This window comes from Anopheles merus, chromosome 2L, assembly GCF_017562075.2.
Source record: "Anopheles merus strain MAF chromosome 2L, AmerM5.1, whole genome shotgun sequence".
NCBI classification, from domain to species: Eukaryota; Metazoa; Arthropoda; class Insecta; order Diptera; family Culicidae; genus Anopheles; species Anopheles merus.
This window is the reverse complement of record NC_054083.1, coordinates 39,615,101-39,634,948: the sequence shown is the minus strand read 5'-3', so window position 1 is coordinate 39,634,948 and position 19,848 is coordinate 39,615,101. Positions and strand designations below refer to the sequence as shown.

Here is a 19,848-nt window from a genome sequence, read left to right as displayed (position 1 = left end):
TTATGGTTTTAAAATGATAACGAGGTTAGGCGAGACGTCGACGTTTCGATCTAGCCGATCGGCAGGGCGCACTGGATGCTGGCCAAGAGACCGGGATGTATGGCTGCTCCGATGAATTCCTGTATGCAACGGACAAAAGGGAAAACTCAAGCCGACATGCTAAGGCTGGGTAGGCGGTAGAACTATTGCTGGCTCTAAGATGGGCATATCCAACTGAGGATAGATTAAGGGACTACATTCAGCCTATATGCTTCAGATTTCAGACTCAACGATCGCTAGTCGGAGTTGGGTGTGTGGACACGATTTTGTTCCAGCGAGAGGAAAACGCCTCTCATCATAGACGACTGTAAGACCTCCCGCTGTACACACTCCGATACAAAGGAAACCGAAGATACAGAATTGGTTAGCTTTTTCACCTCAAATGAAATCATCACTTTTTCATATATCGTTCAAAATTGTATTTTTTGTTCTTTATATTTTCGTTATTTAAACGTTCAAAAATGTTACCAAAACTGAACACATTTACTATATTTTAACGATATGTACAAATCAATATATTCATACTATCACACCCAAAACTACCACACTATCACAATCAAAATCACTTCTCGATTAACTCATGACTGTTTTGGTCCTTCGAACCGGATTTGGAATAGTTCCACATGTGTTTCTGTTTTTGGTCCTTCGAACCGGATTGGATCCAGTAATCAAGATGATACGGCTGAAATGAACAATTTAAACTACTGTTAAACACTATTTGTCAATAAGAATAGTCATTGCTGTGGAAAATAAACCGTATTCTTTGCATTATCCATTTCCATTTCAATTAGTACACCACTTTTCTTCTTAAACTCACTCACTTGCTTACAAATACTGAAAGACGATATCATCTAAACTCTTTAATTATTGTTTTAAGAATCCCTTTTTTCAATTCGAACACTCAATTACACTGAAACACTACCGACAAAACTGCATACGTGCACACAGCGAAACCCCATGTTCGTAATGAAACCCCCAAACATTGTGTCTTAGCGTACTCGAAACGCAAGGAACGACCACGTTTGAGATAAAAATAATCACCAGCCGACGACGACGGCGGCGACATATCGACACGCGAGGTATCGATTGAGGTGCCCTTCGTAATACCTTTACCACTTTCACCTATCGCGCGGTGCATTTCGCAGCCAAACGGTTTGCAGCGCATAAATCTAGGCCATCTAATGATGAATGAACGATGAGCGAACGGTTCGGCGGTTCGGTTTGTTGGGGTTCGAGCGATTCTTCAGCCCCCGGTTGCGCCTCATTGTCTCTCATCTGGCACAACCGAACTGGCACGGGAGGGAATGAACGTGCGGCAGGAGCCCTTGCTTCAGATTGTTTGGTTTGGCCCTTTTCGGCCTACCAGACTCCCCCCCGTCGGTGCCAAAGGTGGCGCGAGATCGTACAGCGGCAGCGGCAGCAAAAATGCATTAACGATACGCGCGCGCACACACACAGTGAGTTATGGCCAGTTCCGGCCAGCATCACAAAACCTTTTCCCAGACTCAGTCGTCGCACCACGGGAGAAATGAGTCAATGGCACCACCACGCCATGCTCCTACAAACACGTGTAAGGGGGGGGGCAAACGTGGGGTTTGGAGCACGGCCCTAGCGCGCCATTTGCTGCCGAATGTCTGTGCGAAAATAAAACCCTCGCAAGAAAAGCGACAGTAGCTGTGGGGTGGGTAGGATATTCGCAACGAAAAAAAAACGAAAATCTCCTGAAAACCCAATCTCGCCACCGGTTGCACTCTATCTGGCACCCCGACACACCGGCGATAATAAATGATCGGAATCGGACAGGCCCACAAGGCGATCTTGCGGCGGGAGCGCGCACTCCGAGCGTGAATTACCGTCGATAGTGCGCGGAAAGCTTCCAGCGTGCGCTCGCCGGGAAGCAAAGCCAAGGGGACATCACCGTCCGGCAATCCGGGTGCCCCAGTGTGCCCGATGATGGGTTCACGTGGCGCACCGAACTGCACCGAGGCGCTGCTGCAGCAGCTACTGCACCAACGGCTGCACTACCATGCCGCCGGCTCCCTCATGCAGTGGAAAGCGATAGTTTGTTCTACATTTTAATGACCCCAGTCGAGAAAGGAAAAAGGAAGCCATTGGAGGTACCGAGTGACCGTTGCCAGGATAACCTTCAAACCTACTTTTACGCACACGAATCCATTAGGATCTGTCAATTGGTGTGCCGATCATAAAGTTCATCCCCCCCCCCTGTTCGCTCGCAACCGGATCTTTGGGAACATGCGGCCCATCGACGCTGGCCGGCAGAAGGTAAATCGAGCAAAATATGATACAAATAAAGTACGGGATTTCCTTTCTCCGGTACGGCAAACGGTGGTTAGATGCGGGTTTTTTTTTTATTGAAGCTACAATTTTCTTTTTACGATCATATTTCATATCGTACTTACAGAGTTTTCACGGATTAATTGTCGGTTTGCGCTCTTGCAAACGGTTACTTCAGTTGTATGCTTGATTTGTAGCTTTAGCTGACTATTTTCAAAGATTTAATAGCTCTCGTTTGGAAATCATGACTATTTTTTAGTTTAAATGTTAATTTAGATAGATCGAAAAAGTTAGAGCATTTGCTTAGAAAAAGATAGAAAAAGTTAGAATAAACCTTGCAGCAATCATCACCAACAAAAAAATTAACAAATGATAAAAAATACTAAAAAAAATAATACTAAAAAGTATAACAAGACAACACTAAAATAATGTACAAAAAGTTTGGAAGAAAATAGAATATGATTCCAAATATAATAAGACGATGGGAAAATAATAGAACATCAAAAACATAACGAAAAAATTGATTATGAATAAAAAAGGATAATAAAGTAATCAAAGCATTATATTCAATTAGTAAAATACTAGAATGACGGTCAAACAAATAATATGAAATGCAATTATTTCAAAGAACAGTAAATGAGAAAAACATAACAAACGCCCTAAGACATCACTTACTTATTTTAAACCGTTTAAAAAAATTTTTGAACGTAATAGCTGTTATTTAACAGATTAATTCTTTTTACGTTTGAATAATTTATTATAGCTCTAAGTAATCATTACAGCATCGAAGACGAACAGAAATATGTTACTTTCAAAGACATCTTTGGTTTTGCATGTTTTATTGACCTTAACGCATTACGCTATTGACGACTATTCAGACGACTGTTGTAAAAAATAAAATAAATGATTTCATACATCGACCGATTGCAATTTGCATCCACATAATGAGCAAAACATTCTTGTACAGCTATTCCTTTGAACCTCCTAGCATCCATGGCAATCGCACAATCGAAAGAAAAAGTCATCCCTATTGTCATCTGCAACTGTGACTTTTGTAAGACAAAGCAAACATAAACCACATCCATCACTTGACACACACAATATCCGATCGGCTCAAGCGTGCGTACTGCGCGCAGCTAATCATGCTAACCATTCTAAGCCCCATCTTGTGGCCGCTTTCACTTTTCACGTCCGGACGTTGCTGCTAGAAACTATTGTCCTGTGCGTGCAGTTTGCGAGTGTGTGTGTCTTCTCTCGCCATTTCAACAGTGGAAAATTTGCATTTTGTCGCAAAACCCATCAGCAGCAGCTCGGCAAAACCCCCCAACAGCAATGCGCTACTACCGTGTGTGCACTATTCTTCTGCCAGCCGGCAACAATGAGAGACGCGCGGGCTGCACCTAACAACGAGCAATTCGTTAGGATCCGTCATCTATTGACAAACGAAGATACACGCACTGACAAGAATGTTGCTCGGTTGCTGTCAGCGGACGCCAAACACCAGGCTACCGACCGCTGCCGTGACAAATGTACAGCCTGACAGTCTCGCGTCCGGTGTCCATCGCCTGCTCGTTAGCATGTGTAAATGCCGCAACAGGCCCGCGCGCGCGTTGCGTCGAAGATGTGCCAAACTGCGCCACGACCATGTGCCACGGGGCGCATGACGGCGACGCGCGAATCGACGGCTGTCTGTGCGCGGTAAATATGATGTTTGCGCATTGACTCCCGGGATTGACACAGTTTACATGCACCTTTCCAACAGGAAATGGGAAGGGGGTGGTCTGGCTACATTCTTTCCGTACGCCAGCTTCTGCGCCAGCATGGAAACACTCTCACAATGGCTGTCAGGAGCCGGGCCAGCAGGGAAAGATCATCTCGATCGCAAACGGTAAACCGCACACCATCGTTGGGACCGTGCGAGGTGAGAGGTTCGGAGTGCGGATACACAAGGCTCACAAGGGAGCGCGGCGTGTGCACTGCAGTAGGTGCATAATTGCATTGGTTTATGCATCCACAGATTTGACCCGCTCGCAACGCAAAAACCCACCCATCGAGCGGACCACAAAAGGGCGACATCGACTCAAGGAGAAGAAAAGGGAGGGAAACTAAACCAGGAAACGGTGCCCAAAATGCTCCTCCTCGCTTCGGTGACGAAAAACAAAAACCCCGTACTGCACGGACTTGTGCTCCTTCGGGAGGTTTTTTTTTTTCTTCTTTGCATTGCGTCGTGATCGTGATCGATCGGGTCTAGCGTGTCTGGGTCTAGCAGTATGGCGGCGGCGGAAAAAAAGATGGTGAAACATTACGCGATCCACTTTTGTTTTGTTTTGTCTCGTTGCACCGAGGCCACCACCATCGATCGCCGGATTCGGTGTTTTCGGTTTCAGATTCGAAATGGCATAATTTATTGACTGCTCACCGTCGCCATCAGCATCAGCCCACCAACACCCGCGGTAATATGACTAACGTGCGCGCACCGCCAGCCGGGAAGATCAAATTGATTCTCAAACCTTCCCGCAATATATGCGCGAGGGAGTGAGGTTTTGAGGGCTTCCAGGTTGCCAATTATGAGCCGGGCCGGTCTGGCTCGCCAAATGCCCTTTGCGCCGACAATGTTGCATTCAAATCGAGGCGACGACGTGCCGATAATTGTCAAATCATACATATAGCCCACCCGGTGGAGAGTTGACGGCGGTAGTTACTCATAATCCACAACAGTTGCATTGCACAAACACGTTTAATTAGGCAGTATTAAAGACGTGCGTAAGTGTTATAATCATTGATAATTATCTTTTGTATCGAGGAAATCAATAAAATATTATGGAAGATTTAATAATAATATATACCATTAAAAGATTTTTTATTGAACTAAGCCCCATTATTTATAGCATATTATCAAAAGTCTTCTTCTTCTTCTTCTTTTGGCTCAACAACCGTTGCCGGTCAAGGCCTGCCTGTACCACACTACTTGTGGGTTTGGCTTTCAGTGACTTATTGATCCCCCCATAGCAGGATAGTCAGTCCTACGTATGGCGGCACGGTCCATTTGGGGCTTGAACCCATGTGGCATTTCAAAAGTCTAGGTATAACGAAATTAAGATGAAAATAACACTTTGGACAAAAAAAAGGACAAGGGTACAAATATTAAATATTAAATGATTAGTTAAATTAAATCAATAAAAATTGAAAATAAATGAAACAAATGACAAAGAAGATAAATAAATCTTGATTTTTTATAAAGAAGTTTAATCATTTCTAAAATGTATAAAAATACTGAAATAACCAGGAAGAGTCACTGCATTGAAAAAAAAACTGTTATATTTTAAAGAAACGAATAACGAAACACAAATGAACAAAATATATTGAAAAAAAAACATGTCACTACGAACACAACTAAAACATATCAGACTGAAAGAAAATTAGGCAAAGAAAATTAAAGACATGATGTAGAACCGTATGAAGAAAGAATATAAATCAGTTAACTAATCAAATTCAAATTTTAAAAACCATCTTTCTCCTTCGCAACTGCAGCGTCCTCTATAAAGACGCACGGGGCAAGTGTACCTCCCTAACGTTTATCATGAACCCATAAACTTATCATATTTCGGTTGTGTTTGAATTGTTTCTGAATGGAATATGCATTTGCTGAAACAATGTATAGTCCGTCACATTTCAATCGCTCTATTATAAATGGATTAACAAGAATTGTGCATGCTTGAATATACTTCAATATTTTGGCCCCACCATCCACTACGCATCCAAGCTGAACCGAACGTGAAAGCTCCATTTCTCCGAGCTTTAAGCTTGAAGATGCGCCACTATAGTTGGCTCGCTCATATTCTCCTCTTTCTCTTTTGCACGAGGCAGGGTTAACCGTCGGATTAAATTCTCTCATGAGTAAATTCAATTATACATAGACGAGAGCATTAGACATCGTATTATTATTATTTTTTATGAATTGTATTGACATTTTGATGATTTATTTGTTTTTTTTTTTAATCAATCAATTTTAATTATCAAGTAATTTGGGGAAAAATCGCACATAACAGCTTAACCTATTTTTTCGTTTTAGAAGATTTCTTCCATCTCTTTTTCTTCCACAGTTAATCCGAACCCTTCGACGGCATTCAAGCGCGTCTCGTCGAAAGGGAAAACACTTCATCGTCAACCCCCTTTACGCTGCCATCCCCTTTCACTGCACGCGATCATAAGATCTGCCCGACGCCCGATTTGTTCACGGCATAAATATCGATTTGAGTGCATCGTTAAGAAGTTCCGTTGTCGATTTGTGTGTTGCAGCAGCGTGGTAGTTTTTTTGTGCGTGATTTACTGCCAGCGTGAGCTCCTATCCTCTCTCTTCGCTTCTCCGTTCAATGAGAATTTACACTTCCCGAGCGGATGCCAGTGTAGTACCTCCTTGGTGCAGCGCGAGCGCGAATGTTGGCACCGTAATTAACAATAGCTGTTGCCGTAAATCACCGCAACGACTCCACACACCCTTTCCCTTTCGCGGCGGGAGCAGGAGTAAGAGCAAAGGGAATGCAACAACAAAAAACGCGCAATGTGTTAAAGTGCGCACGGTCGGAACTAACAAACTTTGGACAACAAACACGCAAACAGCCAGCGATGACTGATCGGAACAACGCTTAATTAGGTTCAAGAACGGTGATCGCGCACCGCCAACATGTTCGCCGGCACATTATGAGATAGGTGCGGGCAGCGAGCTAATGCTCATTGCCCTGTCACCCGATTGTGCCCGCGTGTGTGTGTCTGTGTGTGCCCTATTGCCCTTGCGAACTGTTTCGCAAAAGGAAAAACAAAACAACACACACCCCAGCCCCTTGTTTTTTGCTTCTCCAGTGCTCCAGTTCTGTTGCGGTAGCTTTATATCGTGCTAGATGATCTGCATCGGTAGTAGCTACAGCAGCAGCATGACTCACACCAGAACCCTGTTTTGGTCTGGGAATATAAGCGCCAACCCGTCCCTGCTTCCGTCTGGGAGGAGGAGAACGGGCGAGAGTTCGCAATTGTACGCTGCCACACGAAAAGGGACATTCCCTTTTCGATTTGCGCGCCCAAACAAAACCATCATATTCTTTTCATATTTGGCTGAACGGTCTCTGTTTAGTTGTTGGTTTCGTGAGCAGGAAAAAAAAAACGGTACAAAACGTACACATGGAGCAAACGGCAAGATGCGAACTAATTGCATACTATTGCCTAATAGACAGTAGCACAGCGGTGCCCCTTCACAGGTACGGTTCTGGCCAGCGGTAAAGATTCTAAAACGCAGACAGAACATTTGATTTGCATGCATAACGGGCATTTGTACTGAGCAGCAAAGTACCGGCAAGAGACGCTCCTATAGCCGTCCCTAACAGCGTGTATTTATGCAACACTCAGAAGCGGTTGATGATTGCTACACCGCGCAGCATGATTAATGCGCAATAATACATCATCGCCATAATAAACCCATTAAAGCATCGTAAAATTTATTGCATTTAATGTGGCACACTTCATCGTAGCAAGCGTCTTCTAGACTAATCCTTTCGTCGAGTCAATTTCGTTCAAACAGAAAAAAAAAAAACAGCAGCCGGCAAGGTCAGATGAGAAGACAGCTTATAATAAATAAATACACCCTCAACGTATATTGTCTCTTTGGACCGTAAAACAAATACAAAAAACATTTCACAGATGTTTTTCTTCCCATTTCCAGTAGCCAGGTAGTCATTAAATTTGGGAAATAGTTCCCAGCTTTCTTCACACCCCTCAGCAAGCAGACGACAATTGACAATTGTACACACTCAGGCAGTGAAAAACATAAAGCAAACAACTGTCGAAAAAATGACACAACACGCTTTGGAGGTGTAGTCGTAATCTGCCAACCAACAACCAACAAAAAAAACTATAGAGGTCAACCCTGCAAACATCATTAGCACGCTTTGCAAGAAGCGTTGAATGCAAGCCGCTGTTGCTGTGTGGATTTAATCCACCACAAAGAAAATAACGCATTCCTCGACGGCTTCACAATGGCACAATTGCGCCCCGGTTGCGTCGTTTCCATTCCGGTGTTAACAAACTCGTAAAATCCCTTAAACGCAGCACCGAGCAATGGGCGAGCAATTGGTGTTTGCGCGATGGACATGTAGATGGTGATGATGAAACGTTTAGCCTACTGATAGCTTTATTATGTGCTGAGAGGAGTAAGCACATTACTCAAATCGATACCTGAGCTTCACTTGCTCCACGGAGGTACTAACATTTTCCCGGCCTTTTTTCACAAAACTTAAGCCCAATTTGCAACCGCTTTTCATCACCCAGCCGCTTCACTGGCTGTAAGGTAAGTGTGGTAAGGCAAGTGATATATAAGTGAAAATGATTGATTCCGAATTTTAGGTTACCATTTTCACAACAAATACTTTCACCGGTGCGAAACAATTATGCCCCAACGCTCCCCTATTGCCCATCTGTGAGTGTGTCTGTGATTATGGGGTGCTATATTAATTCACAATTAACACCAATCCCTTGCAATACCACCATCACAGACTGGCCCAGAGCGCTTGATAAAATTGCCCTAAATTGATCCTTAGCCGACATTGAGTTTCCAAGCATACTCGAAAGGCGGGAAAATAATTAAGGGCACTAAGCGGTGCAACATTTGTATCATTGCGCCGGTCCAGTACTTCTCAATAGTACACGTATTGGTAAACAGTCAAAGGTATTTCCCAATAAAAACGTCTCAAAACTATTTGCACGCCCCGCAAGAATCATATAACATCTAATCCGTGAGCTATTTTGAGGTTAAGCTTCAAATTGAGACAGAAAAAAAGCACACAAAAAGTGGATTGGACTAGCAAAATGGTCCGTCGTTTTACTGAAGCAGGCATGTTAACACACCATCGTGCCACCCAAACTCCCGCGAACCGTTTATGTTCATTAACTTAATGAATATGTTCACGATTGATTTATGAGTTCTCGTGGGGCTGGCGGCTGGTCTTCCACCCAAAACTTTGCAGCCATTTCACGTGTCCAGAGGCCATAAACATACGTCGGCTCCTTCTAGCGAGTGGTTAGACTCTGAAAAGTGGACCAAAACGGACATTCGAACCATTACGAGAATGGTGAACAAGACACGTTCGGTTCTGGACGGAAGACGGACCATAAATATATCGCAGAGCACTGACTGCACGCCCCTTAAGAATCATAAGCAACTTTTGGATACCATTACAACTTCATCTACATCACCGTTACGCGAAGTGTCCATCTAGCGGAGAGCACGGGAAAAGTATGTCTAAACTAGTGTTGGCCGTTTCGGATCGAACCTTTAACAAAGTTCCGTTCTTTTTGTTGGATGTTCTATCTTATCGGTCCTATCCTCCTTGCAAAATTTGCTCAGTGTTTTGTTTTAGAAATGTGTTTAGACCTTCAACCCCGAAGTACTACAAAAATTATTCTTGTCAAGTGTTGAAGAATAAAAATTTCTTGCACATGATCTGAAGATTGAATTCTTCAATCGCTATCAGAATTCCTAAGATTTGTATTTGTATCGATTCTTAAAATTGTAACAATGTTTTTGCTAATGGGAGATGATGCCGGTTATCTTATCATGACTACCCTTTCGATAACACAGTACAATGGTGTGCGTGGTAGGCTGTGATGGTTTTTGAAAGATACGATTTTTATACACACGTGGATATTAATTTATTGAGCTGAGACCCCTGCATTAATGAACGCGCTTTTATACGGTATCTACACTTTGTTTATTCATTTCTGGCTAATCTCATCTTATCGTAGCGTGAAAAAAAACTTAATAATTCTCCTATACTGATGCTCTCTAACCAACATTCGAAGAATTTCTGTTAGATAACGCCCAAATCGCTCACAACTGAAAATGGCAGTCCTCTCACCTCGTTTCCCAATGCTAATGGTGCGAGCCATATTGTTTATCAAAAATATATCCAGGAAAAAATATAATCCACGTTTTAACACTCATAAAAATAGAACACCGTCGACAAACGTGCTCAGTATCAGTTAAAGAGCCAAAGAGCTCGCACTAGTTGTTTTGCTGAACATTTGTGTTATTTATTAGTTTACTGAACCTTCATTCTCTTTATAACGTCTGAATATGACGAGCAGTGAGTTATTTAAAACGATCGCGTACAGTCGTGGTTATAGTATATGTTGTACATTTATCCATAGAACCTGTCTTTGGATTCTACGGTGGATGGGCCACCTACCGCAGCGGAAAGGGAAAATGCACCGTGAAAGACCTCAACCCGCACCTGTGCACCCATCTTATCTACGCGTTTGTGGAGCCTAAAGACGATGGAACGCTCATCCGAAAGGATGACAACGAGAAGAATGCTATGGAAAACTTTAACAACTTGCGTAATAGCAATCCTAGGCTGAAGACTCTTGTGTCGTTTGGTGGTGCCAATTGTGCTAAATCTGTGTACGCAAAAGTGGCAGCCAACTCAGTCCTTCGCAATAGATTTGCAGTAAACGTGCGTGAATTCTGCAAAGAGCACGGTTTCAATGGAGCGGACATTGATTGGGAATTTCCCGAAAGTAGCTCCGATCATAGCAACTTTGTACTGCTGCTGTCAGCATTGGCATCTGAGCTACACAGTCGCGACCTGATCTTAACCACATCGGTGGGTGTTAACAGAGAGTACGATGTATCCGGAATTGCCCGACATGTTGACTATATCCTTCTGATGAGCTACGATTACAACGGCACGTGGGACCGCTACACTGGCCATAATGCTCCGCTTTGCTGGGGTGCGGTAGAAACTGACTATCAGAGAAGACTGAACGTTAAGGCTAGTGTCCGCGATTGGATAGGTGGAGGTGCCCCGAAGTCGAAACTGATCGTCGGGTTGGCCGCCTATGGACGTACGTTCACACTGTCCTCCACCAGTACTGAGGGTACAAGGCGACCCACCAGCGGTCCAGGTCGCAAGGGACCATATACAGATGAAGCAGGCGTTTTAGCCTACTACGAGGTAAAGAACATGTTTGAACAACGTATGTGGGATAGCGACCAGGACGTTCCTTACGCGGTTAGCGGCGATCAGTGGGTTAGCTACGATGATCCACAAAGTATTCGCAAGAAATGTGAATTCATCAACAGCGAAGGTCTTGGTGGAGCAATGATCTGGTCGATCGACCAGGATGAGTTCCAGGATGGCAAATTCACTCTGCTGCGTACTGTTGTTGCATGTTTGAAACCAGCAGAACCAGCATGTTCAATGAAATGTGTTGTATTGTGAGTAGTATGGGAGATGCAGACATAGGTACAAAAATATGAAGCACTTTGGCGTAGTCCGCAAAGTATTCACATGAAATATGACTTTATCAAAAAGAAGAAGGATCGGAGAAGCTGGATAAGTTCAGGGAGGTAGATTCACGCTGCTGTATAATGTATGCTGAATGATTGAATTAGTAAAATTCTAGCACAGCCCAAACTAAATTGTAATTTGAAACCTCTGCAATAATATATTAATTAATGGAAATTAATTAAGGAAATTGATTAAATTTTGAATGTTGTGGAAGAAACCACCACACCCAAACTTCAATTCTGGAAATTCTACTTCAACTAGACCTCCAAATAAGAAGTATAGCTCCGTCAGGTAATTCTTGTATGTCACCGTGTCAGAAAGATATTTCGTGTAGTCAAATAAATGCAAACTTGTATTATTACAATTGTTACCAAACACCTGTTTATTTTGAGTAGTTTTACCACATCGCACAGTCTGTACTAGTCGTACTAGCCCGTTCCGGTTCGAACCTAATAAAAAAGTTCTGTAAAGTTCCAGTTATTCCAGGTTCCAGGTAGGAAATTACTATTTATTTGTAGATCTATGCGTCTGTTCAGCCTGGCGGTCTAGCAACAAAAGAACGATCCTCTTCTTCCAACTCGTTAGCTAGCCTGATTTCTCTTATCTTGTTTCTCTTGTTTCTTTGTTCTTGTTTCTTGGAATAAGGCTGAACTGTTTTGTTCCTTTATTTCAACGTAGTTCCCAACACTAGTATACACACATCCACCCTTTTACAAGCTAAATTACAACCCTTCCTGAACTTCCAGCTCTACAACTTCCAGCCTGTCCAAATGTCCAACAGACAGCTCATGCTGGGAATATTCTACCACGACCTGCTGACGATTTTCACCCATACCAGAGACCCATGGCATGTCCGACACAGAAAGGAACGATCCCCACGGTCGGCTGCTCTGTTGCTTCTCAACACTCTCACCTACATTTAAGCCCCGAAAAGAAGACGGTGTGCTGCCCGCACCTCGACATCTCTCCACCAAGAAGATAGACACATATTTCTTTCCGACGCTGCATTGGTTTTTTCCTCTTTGTTGGAGGAGTTAGAGAAGTGATTGGTGCAGCATGTTTCTTTGCTACCGTTTTTTTTAATCTCGCAAACACCGATACACCACCACCACCGGCTGCCGATGTGCGAAAATCGATCGATCGCTTCATTATCATAAATCGTGATGAGATCACTGCTCGTTTGAGCATGATTTCTCTCGTTTATCAAAATATCGGCGGAACTTTCCTTTCTTTTGCTTTTCCGTCTACTCCGCCACCACGTGGTCTTTCATTTTCGTGGCTTAGCGTGACGGGAGGCGTAAGAATGCAAGCCCAGGGAGGGGTAGGAATGATCACAAGGGGTAAACGTTAGTGCTGAGAATATATGCGACTACGATATAAGACGCTACAAAACAGTGAAAAAAATGATTTTCTTGTTAAACTGTACTTAAATATAAAAATATGAAAAATTGTCTTTCACGATTTTCGCTCGTGTAAAGCACATATTTTTGAAAATGTGTTTTTCTATCCAATAACTTCATACTAAAACATATTTCACCCCATTTTCCAGAACCTGTTTAAATACCTATTTTTTAAGGCAAACACAAACAAGTGTGTTTACTCTTAAAAGGCTTCCTTTGCATTGGCTCACCCTCATACCAGCATGGTACGTGTCGTTGTGGGTAAAAATAGCGTGTAAAAGGAAACGGTACACCCTGCCGGATGTCAAAGGTGCGGACGTCTGTGCAGTAATAAATGTACTTCCGAAAATGATTGATACAATCGAGGAAATGATAATGGATTTATTTATGGCACTGTGTAAAAAAGGGAGTGGAGATTCAATAACAATAATTGTACGAGTCACTTGTTTTTGTGATATATACATTGTTACACTGAAATGATTGTTTGATTGATTTTAACGACAATTTTTGAAATAAAACCCCTTTCAATCATACTTTCATTACACGACAAAAGCATTCCATATTTAACAACAAACAACATACTGGTGCTAAACCGAACAATGATCTAATCATAGCGCACAAGCAAAATAACCCACCAATACACATTCTCAACCCACATACACCCTCAACCCTTTTTGCAAAACAAAGTCATATTGCACCACAACTAACAGCAGCAAAACAGAAACCCCTACTAGTGCTTCTTCAATGGTGCGTTGCGTGGAAAGGTAAAATAAAGCATGCACCATTTTCCCGCACCATACCCGCCACTACCCCTTTTCAGTTATTGCAAAAAGAAAGCCACGTGAAATCGGCTACTCATAATCGACTCACCACCACCAACACACCCAACCCAGGCCCCAAAAAAGACAAAAAAGACACCAACCGGGCGAAAGGATTGCAACACCCCTGTTGGGGGGGATAAGGAGGCAACGTCCAATTAGGAAAGGCCATGCGTGGACTCTAGTCTTCTTCCCGCCGGGAGTGGCTCACCCGTTACGCGGTGTACGGACCACTCTAAAACCAAGCTCGGGGCCTCGTACCTCGTACCCCGACACTAGTTGGTGGGCGGGCCAGTGGGTCTTCTGCCCGCGCTAGCTGCACGGTTCAGTGAAATTCAAGACGAACGTTTTGCGGGGTGTGGAGCATTTTCCGTTCTATTTGCCCTGTCCATCAGCGGCGTGCAGAGCACAAGCAAACCATTGTGAGTGCCGCCAGTGTCCGGTTCGGGGAGTGCAGAAGGAGACGCTTGATCAGCTTGGACAGAGAGTAGTTACAGTCTGCCCACCACACGGTCCCCATATGGACATTCTTAGACATTTTCCTTTCTATAGCATCAACGAAAGAATTACCTTTTTTCAGATGCTTTGGGCCGCACACACGCGAACGGTAATCTGCATATCGATCTGGCTCAACATTGAAATCGTACCATTCCAAGGCCAGCCGCACGCCTGGTGACGGTTGACCACAGTAGTGTACATCTATTCTAATCGAATAATTCACCCTAGATTCCGTCCCTTATCCCACCACCTGCACACACGTATAGAGGAACGTTTTTCCGCTGCTTTTCCATGCGTCACTTAGCATGCCACCCCCCTTTGCATTGCATAACAATTGCCTAGCCCACGTTTGCATGCCGTTGCTGCCCGCTCTTGAATTCCATCCCTTTCGTAGGGAGGGGTTCTTCTCTCTCTCTCTCCCACTCATCCAGCTTTTTGAGTCTATTTCGATCGCATGCATTCATCAGCGTAATGGAAGAGCGCTATAATATGGTAATTTAATCAAAGCCATACGGCACCGGTGACGAACTTTTAAGGTCACACCTTTATTTTTGAGTAGGGTGAAGGAAAAAAGTACGTTATGCGGTGCATTTAAGTGGATTTTTGATTGATGGCGGTTATTGAAAATTTTGAAATATTCTTGAATTTCAAATAAAATTCAGAATATCCTTTCAATTAGAAGAAATATGAGTAGCTTACATACTTAATCCATCATAAATACATTCTACGATCATTACTAGAAAGAAACATGGCGAAAAATGGTTCAATCCACTCTCTACCAAAAATAGTCCTTCGAACCGGATTTCATAATCATGATAATAAAAAGACTGGAAAAATTACCGACGATTTCCTCAATAAAAGACATAAAACAACGACACAACGGCTTCTCACGCAACGCTGAAATCAATTTCGGAAGCACAGAAATTAAATCAATCTTAATTTCGCTATCATCAACGAGACTGCATTTTGTCCGTCTCATCTTCATTGCCTTTACTTCATCGTCAGCGAGCATCGGATGCACTCGCTGGGTGGTAAACCTACCGCAGCATCACATCCGCACTTTCTAACTAGCATCATCATCAGCGTTTGTACGCGCGCGAGCATGGCACAAATGACAAACGAAGAGAAAATAATAATAAAAAAACAGCCTTTAATCACAAACGGGTAAACGAAATCGAAATCATAAACCCCGAATGCGCGCGCATTCCCTTATACGATCCCAACCCATTACACAGCCCCGTGACGTGAACGACTAAATGGCCTTAAAAACGAACGGCAAAAAAGATGGTACCGTCGGTACCATCTACGGGCGACAGCCAGGCAAAACAAATAGCAAACGGGCGGGTTGATCAAGCGCGAGATCAAGCACGCGCACACATTGCTCAAGACCGGCACTCACCACCCAACGCCTGGAAGATGTTACAAACCGTATCCCCGGGAAGCATCAACCACCCCGCGGCGAGAGGGCTAAAATGGTCCAAGACTCGATGGGACTATATTTTTCTTTTATTACACCTTCAATCCATAAGTTTTGCCCGGTCCGTCCAAGGAAGAAAGTGCACACATTTGCGTCCCCGTATGGCCCGGAATCGGGAAGTTTGCGAGTGTTGGAATTTTTGTGGTTTACTTTTGCTACATTTTGCCGGCCAAATGTACAAACTAGGCGCCCGGTCCGGCTGGCCACCGCAGAGCGGTACATTGCGCTGCGGTGTTTTCCGCCAATATCTTTCTTTTTTTTTATTCCACCGTCGCCGGTTGGTCCGCGCAGCTTTGTCCTGCTTTCTTTCCCGGCCCGGCAAACATTACTGCCGTGCGGGCGGACACCGCGGAAATGAACGTCGCCAAATGGTCCGGCGAGACCGCGGCGACCACCCGAGGAATCCTCTCATGCGTGCCGGGCACGCAAATGCCCCCGCTACGGTGCCCGCACGGCCGTGAAATTGGATATTAGGTTATGGGTTTTCGGAAGCAAACTTCTGCCTCCTGCTGTATTAATTGCATACTCTGCCCCCTTTGCGGGTCCGCACCGTTTGAGGGAAGAGAAAATATATGCCATAATTGTCGCCTGCGTGTGTGCGCGCGCGCGCTATTTGGGACCGAGAGTTTACTGGCGAGTTGCGAAGATAGTTAGGGATCGCTTTCGAAAAAAAAGGCACACTAATCAACCGCCTGATCAATTAAGCGAGCGAATGACGCATAATGTGGGACACACAGACGGAAGATTTCCGGCCCTCATTTAGAAGGTCATTAAGTATAGATTCGTCAATGATCGTTACGAGACTACGCTTTATAAAGCTCACTTTAGCAGGCTTGATCTGAGCATCTCCGTGGCATGATGGGAAACGCTTAGTGTAGTACACAGCAGGAAGTGTGCAGGAATCTAAGCTGAACCGAATTTAACCGATATGAAAATCAGTTGGAAATCAGTTCCAGGGCCGGAATGAACCAGTTCCTCCAGAATCGGTGGTATGGTTTTGAGATATCCGAATATGTTTTGTATAAGTTTCAGGATTGCTATTAGGCCAGAATCAGCCCGGAATGGATCAGTTCCAGAATCGGTGGTATGGTTTTGAGATATCTGAATATGTTTTGTATAGGTTTCAGGATTGCTATTAGGCCAAAATCAGTCATAGTATGTGATGAGGAATAGATCCAGGACTTGTATGGACTATTGGGAATCAGTTGCAGCATGGTTTAAGTATAGATATGAGTTTAAGGAATTGATTCAATATCAGTGTTCCTGGAGCGGAATTGGTTTGTGATATGTGTTGGATAAGTTCCAGAAAATTTAGAATCAGAATCAAAATCAGTATTCCATAAGAAAGAGATCTAGGACACGCATCGGTGTAGATTTCGACTAAGTTAAAAGCCGGTATGGACTTATGATAACCTTCTGCACTGATATGGGTCCAGGATCAGTTCCAAGAATTATATGGATACAGATTTAGCGCTGAAGCTAGTAAGATCAATTCCAGAACCAATATAAGTTCAGGATCAGTTCCAGGACTTACATTAAATGGAATCAGCCATTGGGCATAATGGATTGTATGATTACAGGATCAACTGCACGTACCAATACGAAATCAAGATTAGTTCCAAAGTATTTTACAGGATCCAGAATTGGTATTCGTTCAAGAAATATCTTCTTGAACTGTGTCGGTTAAATATCAGTTAAAGAACCGGTATGGAACTGGAATATGTTGAAAAACTGGTATAGTTTAAGAATCAGTTCTTGGAACGATATGGGCTGTGAATCAATTGCAGTACTGCAATAATGCTTAGGATCAGCAGTTTTAAAATACTTTCGTCAGCACCATGACGTTATTACATACCTCCGAAATTGTTTTGAGTAGAGAATTTTTATAGAATAATCCAGAAAATATCTTACGACACCTAAGAAGAAAAAGCCTAAAGATCATAAAAAAAAACTTACTTCGTCTTCTACCGATGGATTCCTCTGAACGCCGAGCCGAACCTTCGAATACTGCTTCAAAAGCACGCGCCAAACAACGTACGCCATATTGTATCGTGTTTGTGCCGGGCCCTTAGGGTTTCTTAGTATTCACTTCCAATCAGCCGGCATTCCGGCAACGTTAGCCCTTTGTTAACCCTCTTTTATGCTCCTAACCCTTACGTACATTTACACGCAAATTGCGCTAATCACACCACTATTTCCACACTATCTCACACAATCGCCTCGAAGGAGCTTCTTCTTGAGCCATCGAGAGGGTTGGTTCCACGTGAAAATTCACTCCGTTTCTCTTTCACCGATAATTTACCCAAAATAACGACACCTCCACCCCTTCAAACTGCACCACGCGCGCACCCGTAATTACACCCCACAACACACTGACGCGTTTCTTTCCCTTTCTTTCCACACGGCGATCGGCAGCGCGATGATCCTTTCAATTCACGGCTACTACTACTTTTCGCACTATTTTCTATTCACTGAGCATACACTTCTTTTTCTGTTGAAATAAAGAAACAAACACACACACACACACACACACACACACACACAGATTCATGAATACACGGCCACAAATCAAGTACGCCACCCGACAAGAGAGTCGCACGAACGGTAGACAGGGAACGCACGTCACTATTTGGCCCCTTCTTTCTCTCTCTATCTCTCTCTTTCTATGAGTTGTTTAAATTTCCAAACGGCTTGACCACTGTGGTGCGTTCTCCGCCGCTTCCACCACACTTATCATAACCTATATTTTCACTGGCCGGGCAATCATAATTACCGGATTGATGGATTAATTTTCGGCACCACCACTGAAGAAACCATTTCCACAGTGCCTACTGTGTGTGTGTGTACGCTCTGTTGATTGAGCACATTCACTGAAGCTGCAACAAGCAATTGTAGTTACTGCACCAGTCACGCACGGCAATACACACCTTCACATCGTCGAACATCGTCGGATTGACAAAGCACGATTCACACGCTTGGACCCGATCACGGCACGATCGAGAACGGCACATCCGGTCGGACACCGTCTCCGGCCCAGTTCAGGTAGGGTTTTTTTTTATCTCCACAAAAAGAAGGCTCTGCGCATGTAGAACAGTGCCCTGTGTAGAGCTGTGTGCGAAGAAGAGCGTCCCAACACAGCCGTCAGTGCCGACGCGATGTCAATTCATTAGTGTAACAGCACGTAACGCACCGTGTAGTAGTAGTGTGGTAGAGCCACAGCAGCAAATGTTAGCTAGAAGTAACGCTCCCCCCTTCCCTAGGGGGAAACTGAAGGGAAAAAAATATCCCTTGCCCCCTTTCTACAGACACATACAGAGTAGGCAGTGGAAAGATTAGCCACGGTCGTGCCGGCGCGTTGTCACACGGCGGAGCAGCGACTAATACGTTTGGATTAGTAAAATCCCGCAAGTGCGTCTCGAATGCCCAGCCGGAATAGGCGTGTGACATCATCAACCACGACTTGAAGGGGGGGGGGGGGGATTCCGCGAACCGTGAAAACACATCCCCATACACACGCGCGTCATGGTATTCACCCGGTGGCTAATTGATTTTGTTGCCCTCCCGCACATACAGGACCCGCGCACATCTCTCTAAGAGCACTGTAGTACAGTGGAGTGGTGTTGGTGGAGAAGAAGAAGCCTTGCACGCTTCGACGCGCACGCACACACACCTTTTTTTGTTGGAGCCAAAGGAGAGCCACAAGAAGAAGTACAACACACACACACACACACCCGTGCTAAACATTAGAAGTGTTGTAGTTCCCCTCGTTTGCAAGGTAAGTTGAATTCTTTACCAATATTGCACTGCACTAGATACAAACACACACAAAAACACACATCGACAAAAGACTCGTGATTGACAATTTGCAAAAAAAAAAACAAAACAATACACCCAAGCGGGTCACACACAGAGCGACACCTCAGCGTCTCCTTCACAAACTAAATCGGTGTCATGGCATGCTGTGTGTGTGTGTATCTGTTGTA

The 19,848-nt window shown here is 44.0% G+C and overlaps 2 protein-coding genes across 9 annotated transcripts in view; one reads left to right on the top strand and one right to left on the bottom strand.

Moving 5' to 3' along the window:
* Positions 1 to 19,848, bottom strand: part of LOC121594906 — a 270,610-nt gene that overhangs the window by 247,928 nt on the left and 2,834 nt on the right. For 3 of the 8 annotated variants that reach the window (XM_041918734.1, XM_041918727.1, XM_041918730.1), the window contains exon 2: positions 17,822 to 18,356. The exons of 1 other annotated variant lie outside the window; for it this stretch is intronic. In XM_041918734.1, the coding sequence (XP_041774668.1) occupies positions 17,822 to 17,908 (87 nt within the window). In that variant the 5' untranslated portion in view covers positions 17,909 to 18,356. Of the gene's footprint in view, positions 1 to 17,821; positions 18,357 to 18,638; positions 18,753 to 18,792; positions 19,235 to 19,658; positions 19,808 to 19,848 lie in introns of those variants that run through there. 4 more of the 8 variants (XM_041918729.1, XM_041918731.1, XM_041918732.1 and 1 more) reach the window with 4 other exon arrangements.
* Positions 10,382 to 11,729, top strand: LOC121594909 (chitotriosidase-1-like). Its single transcript, XM_041918735.1, has 2 exons — positions 10,382 to 10,466; positions 10,531 to 11,729. Exons 1-2 carry the CDS (start codon positions 10,457 to 10,459, stop codon positions 11,601 to 11,603), a joined length of 1,083 nt encoding a protein of 360 aa, XP_041774669.1. The 5' UTR covers positions 10,382 to 10,456; the 3' UTR covers positions 11,604 to 11,729.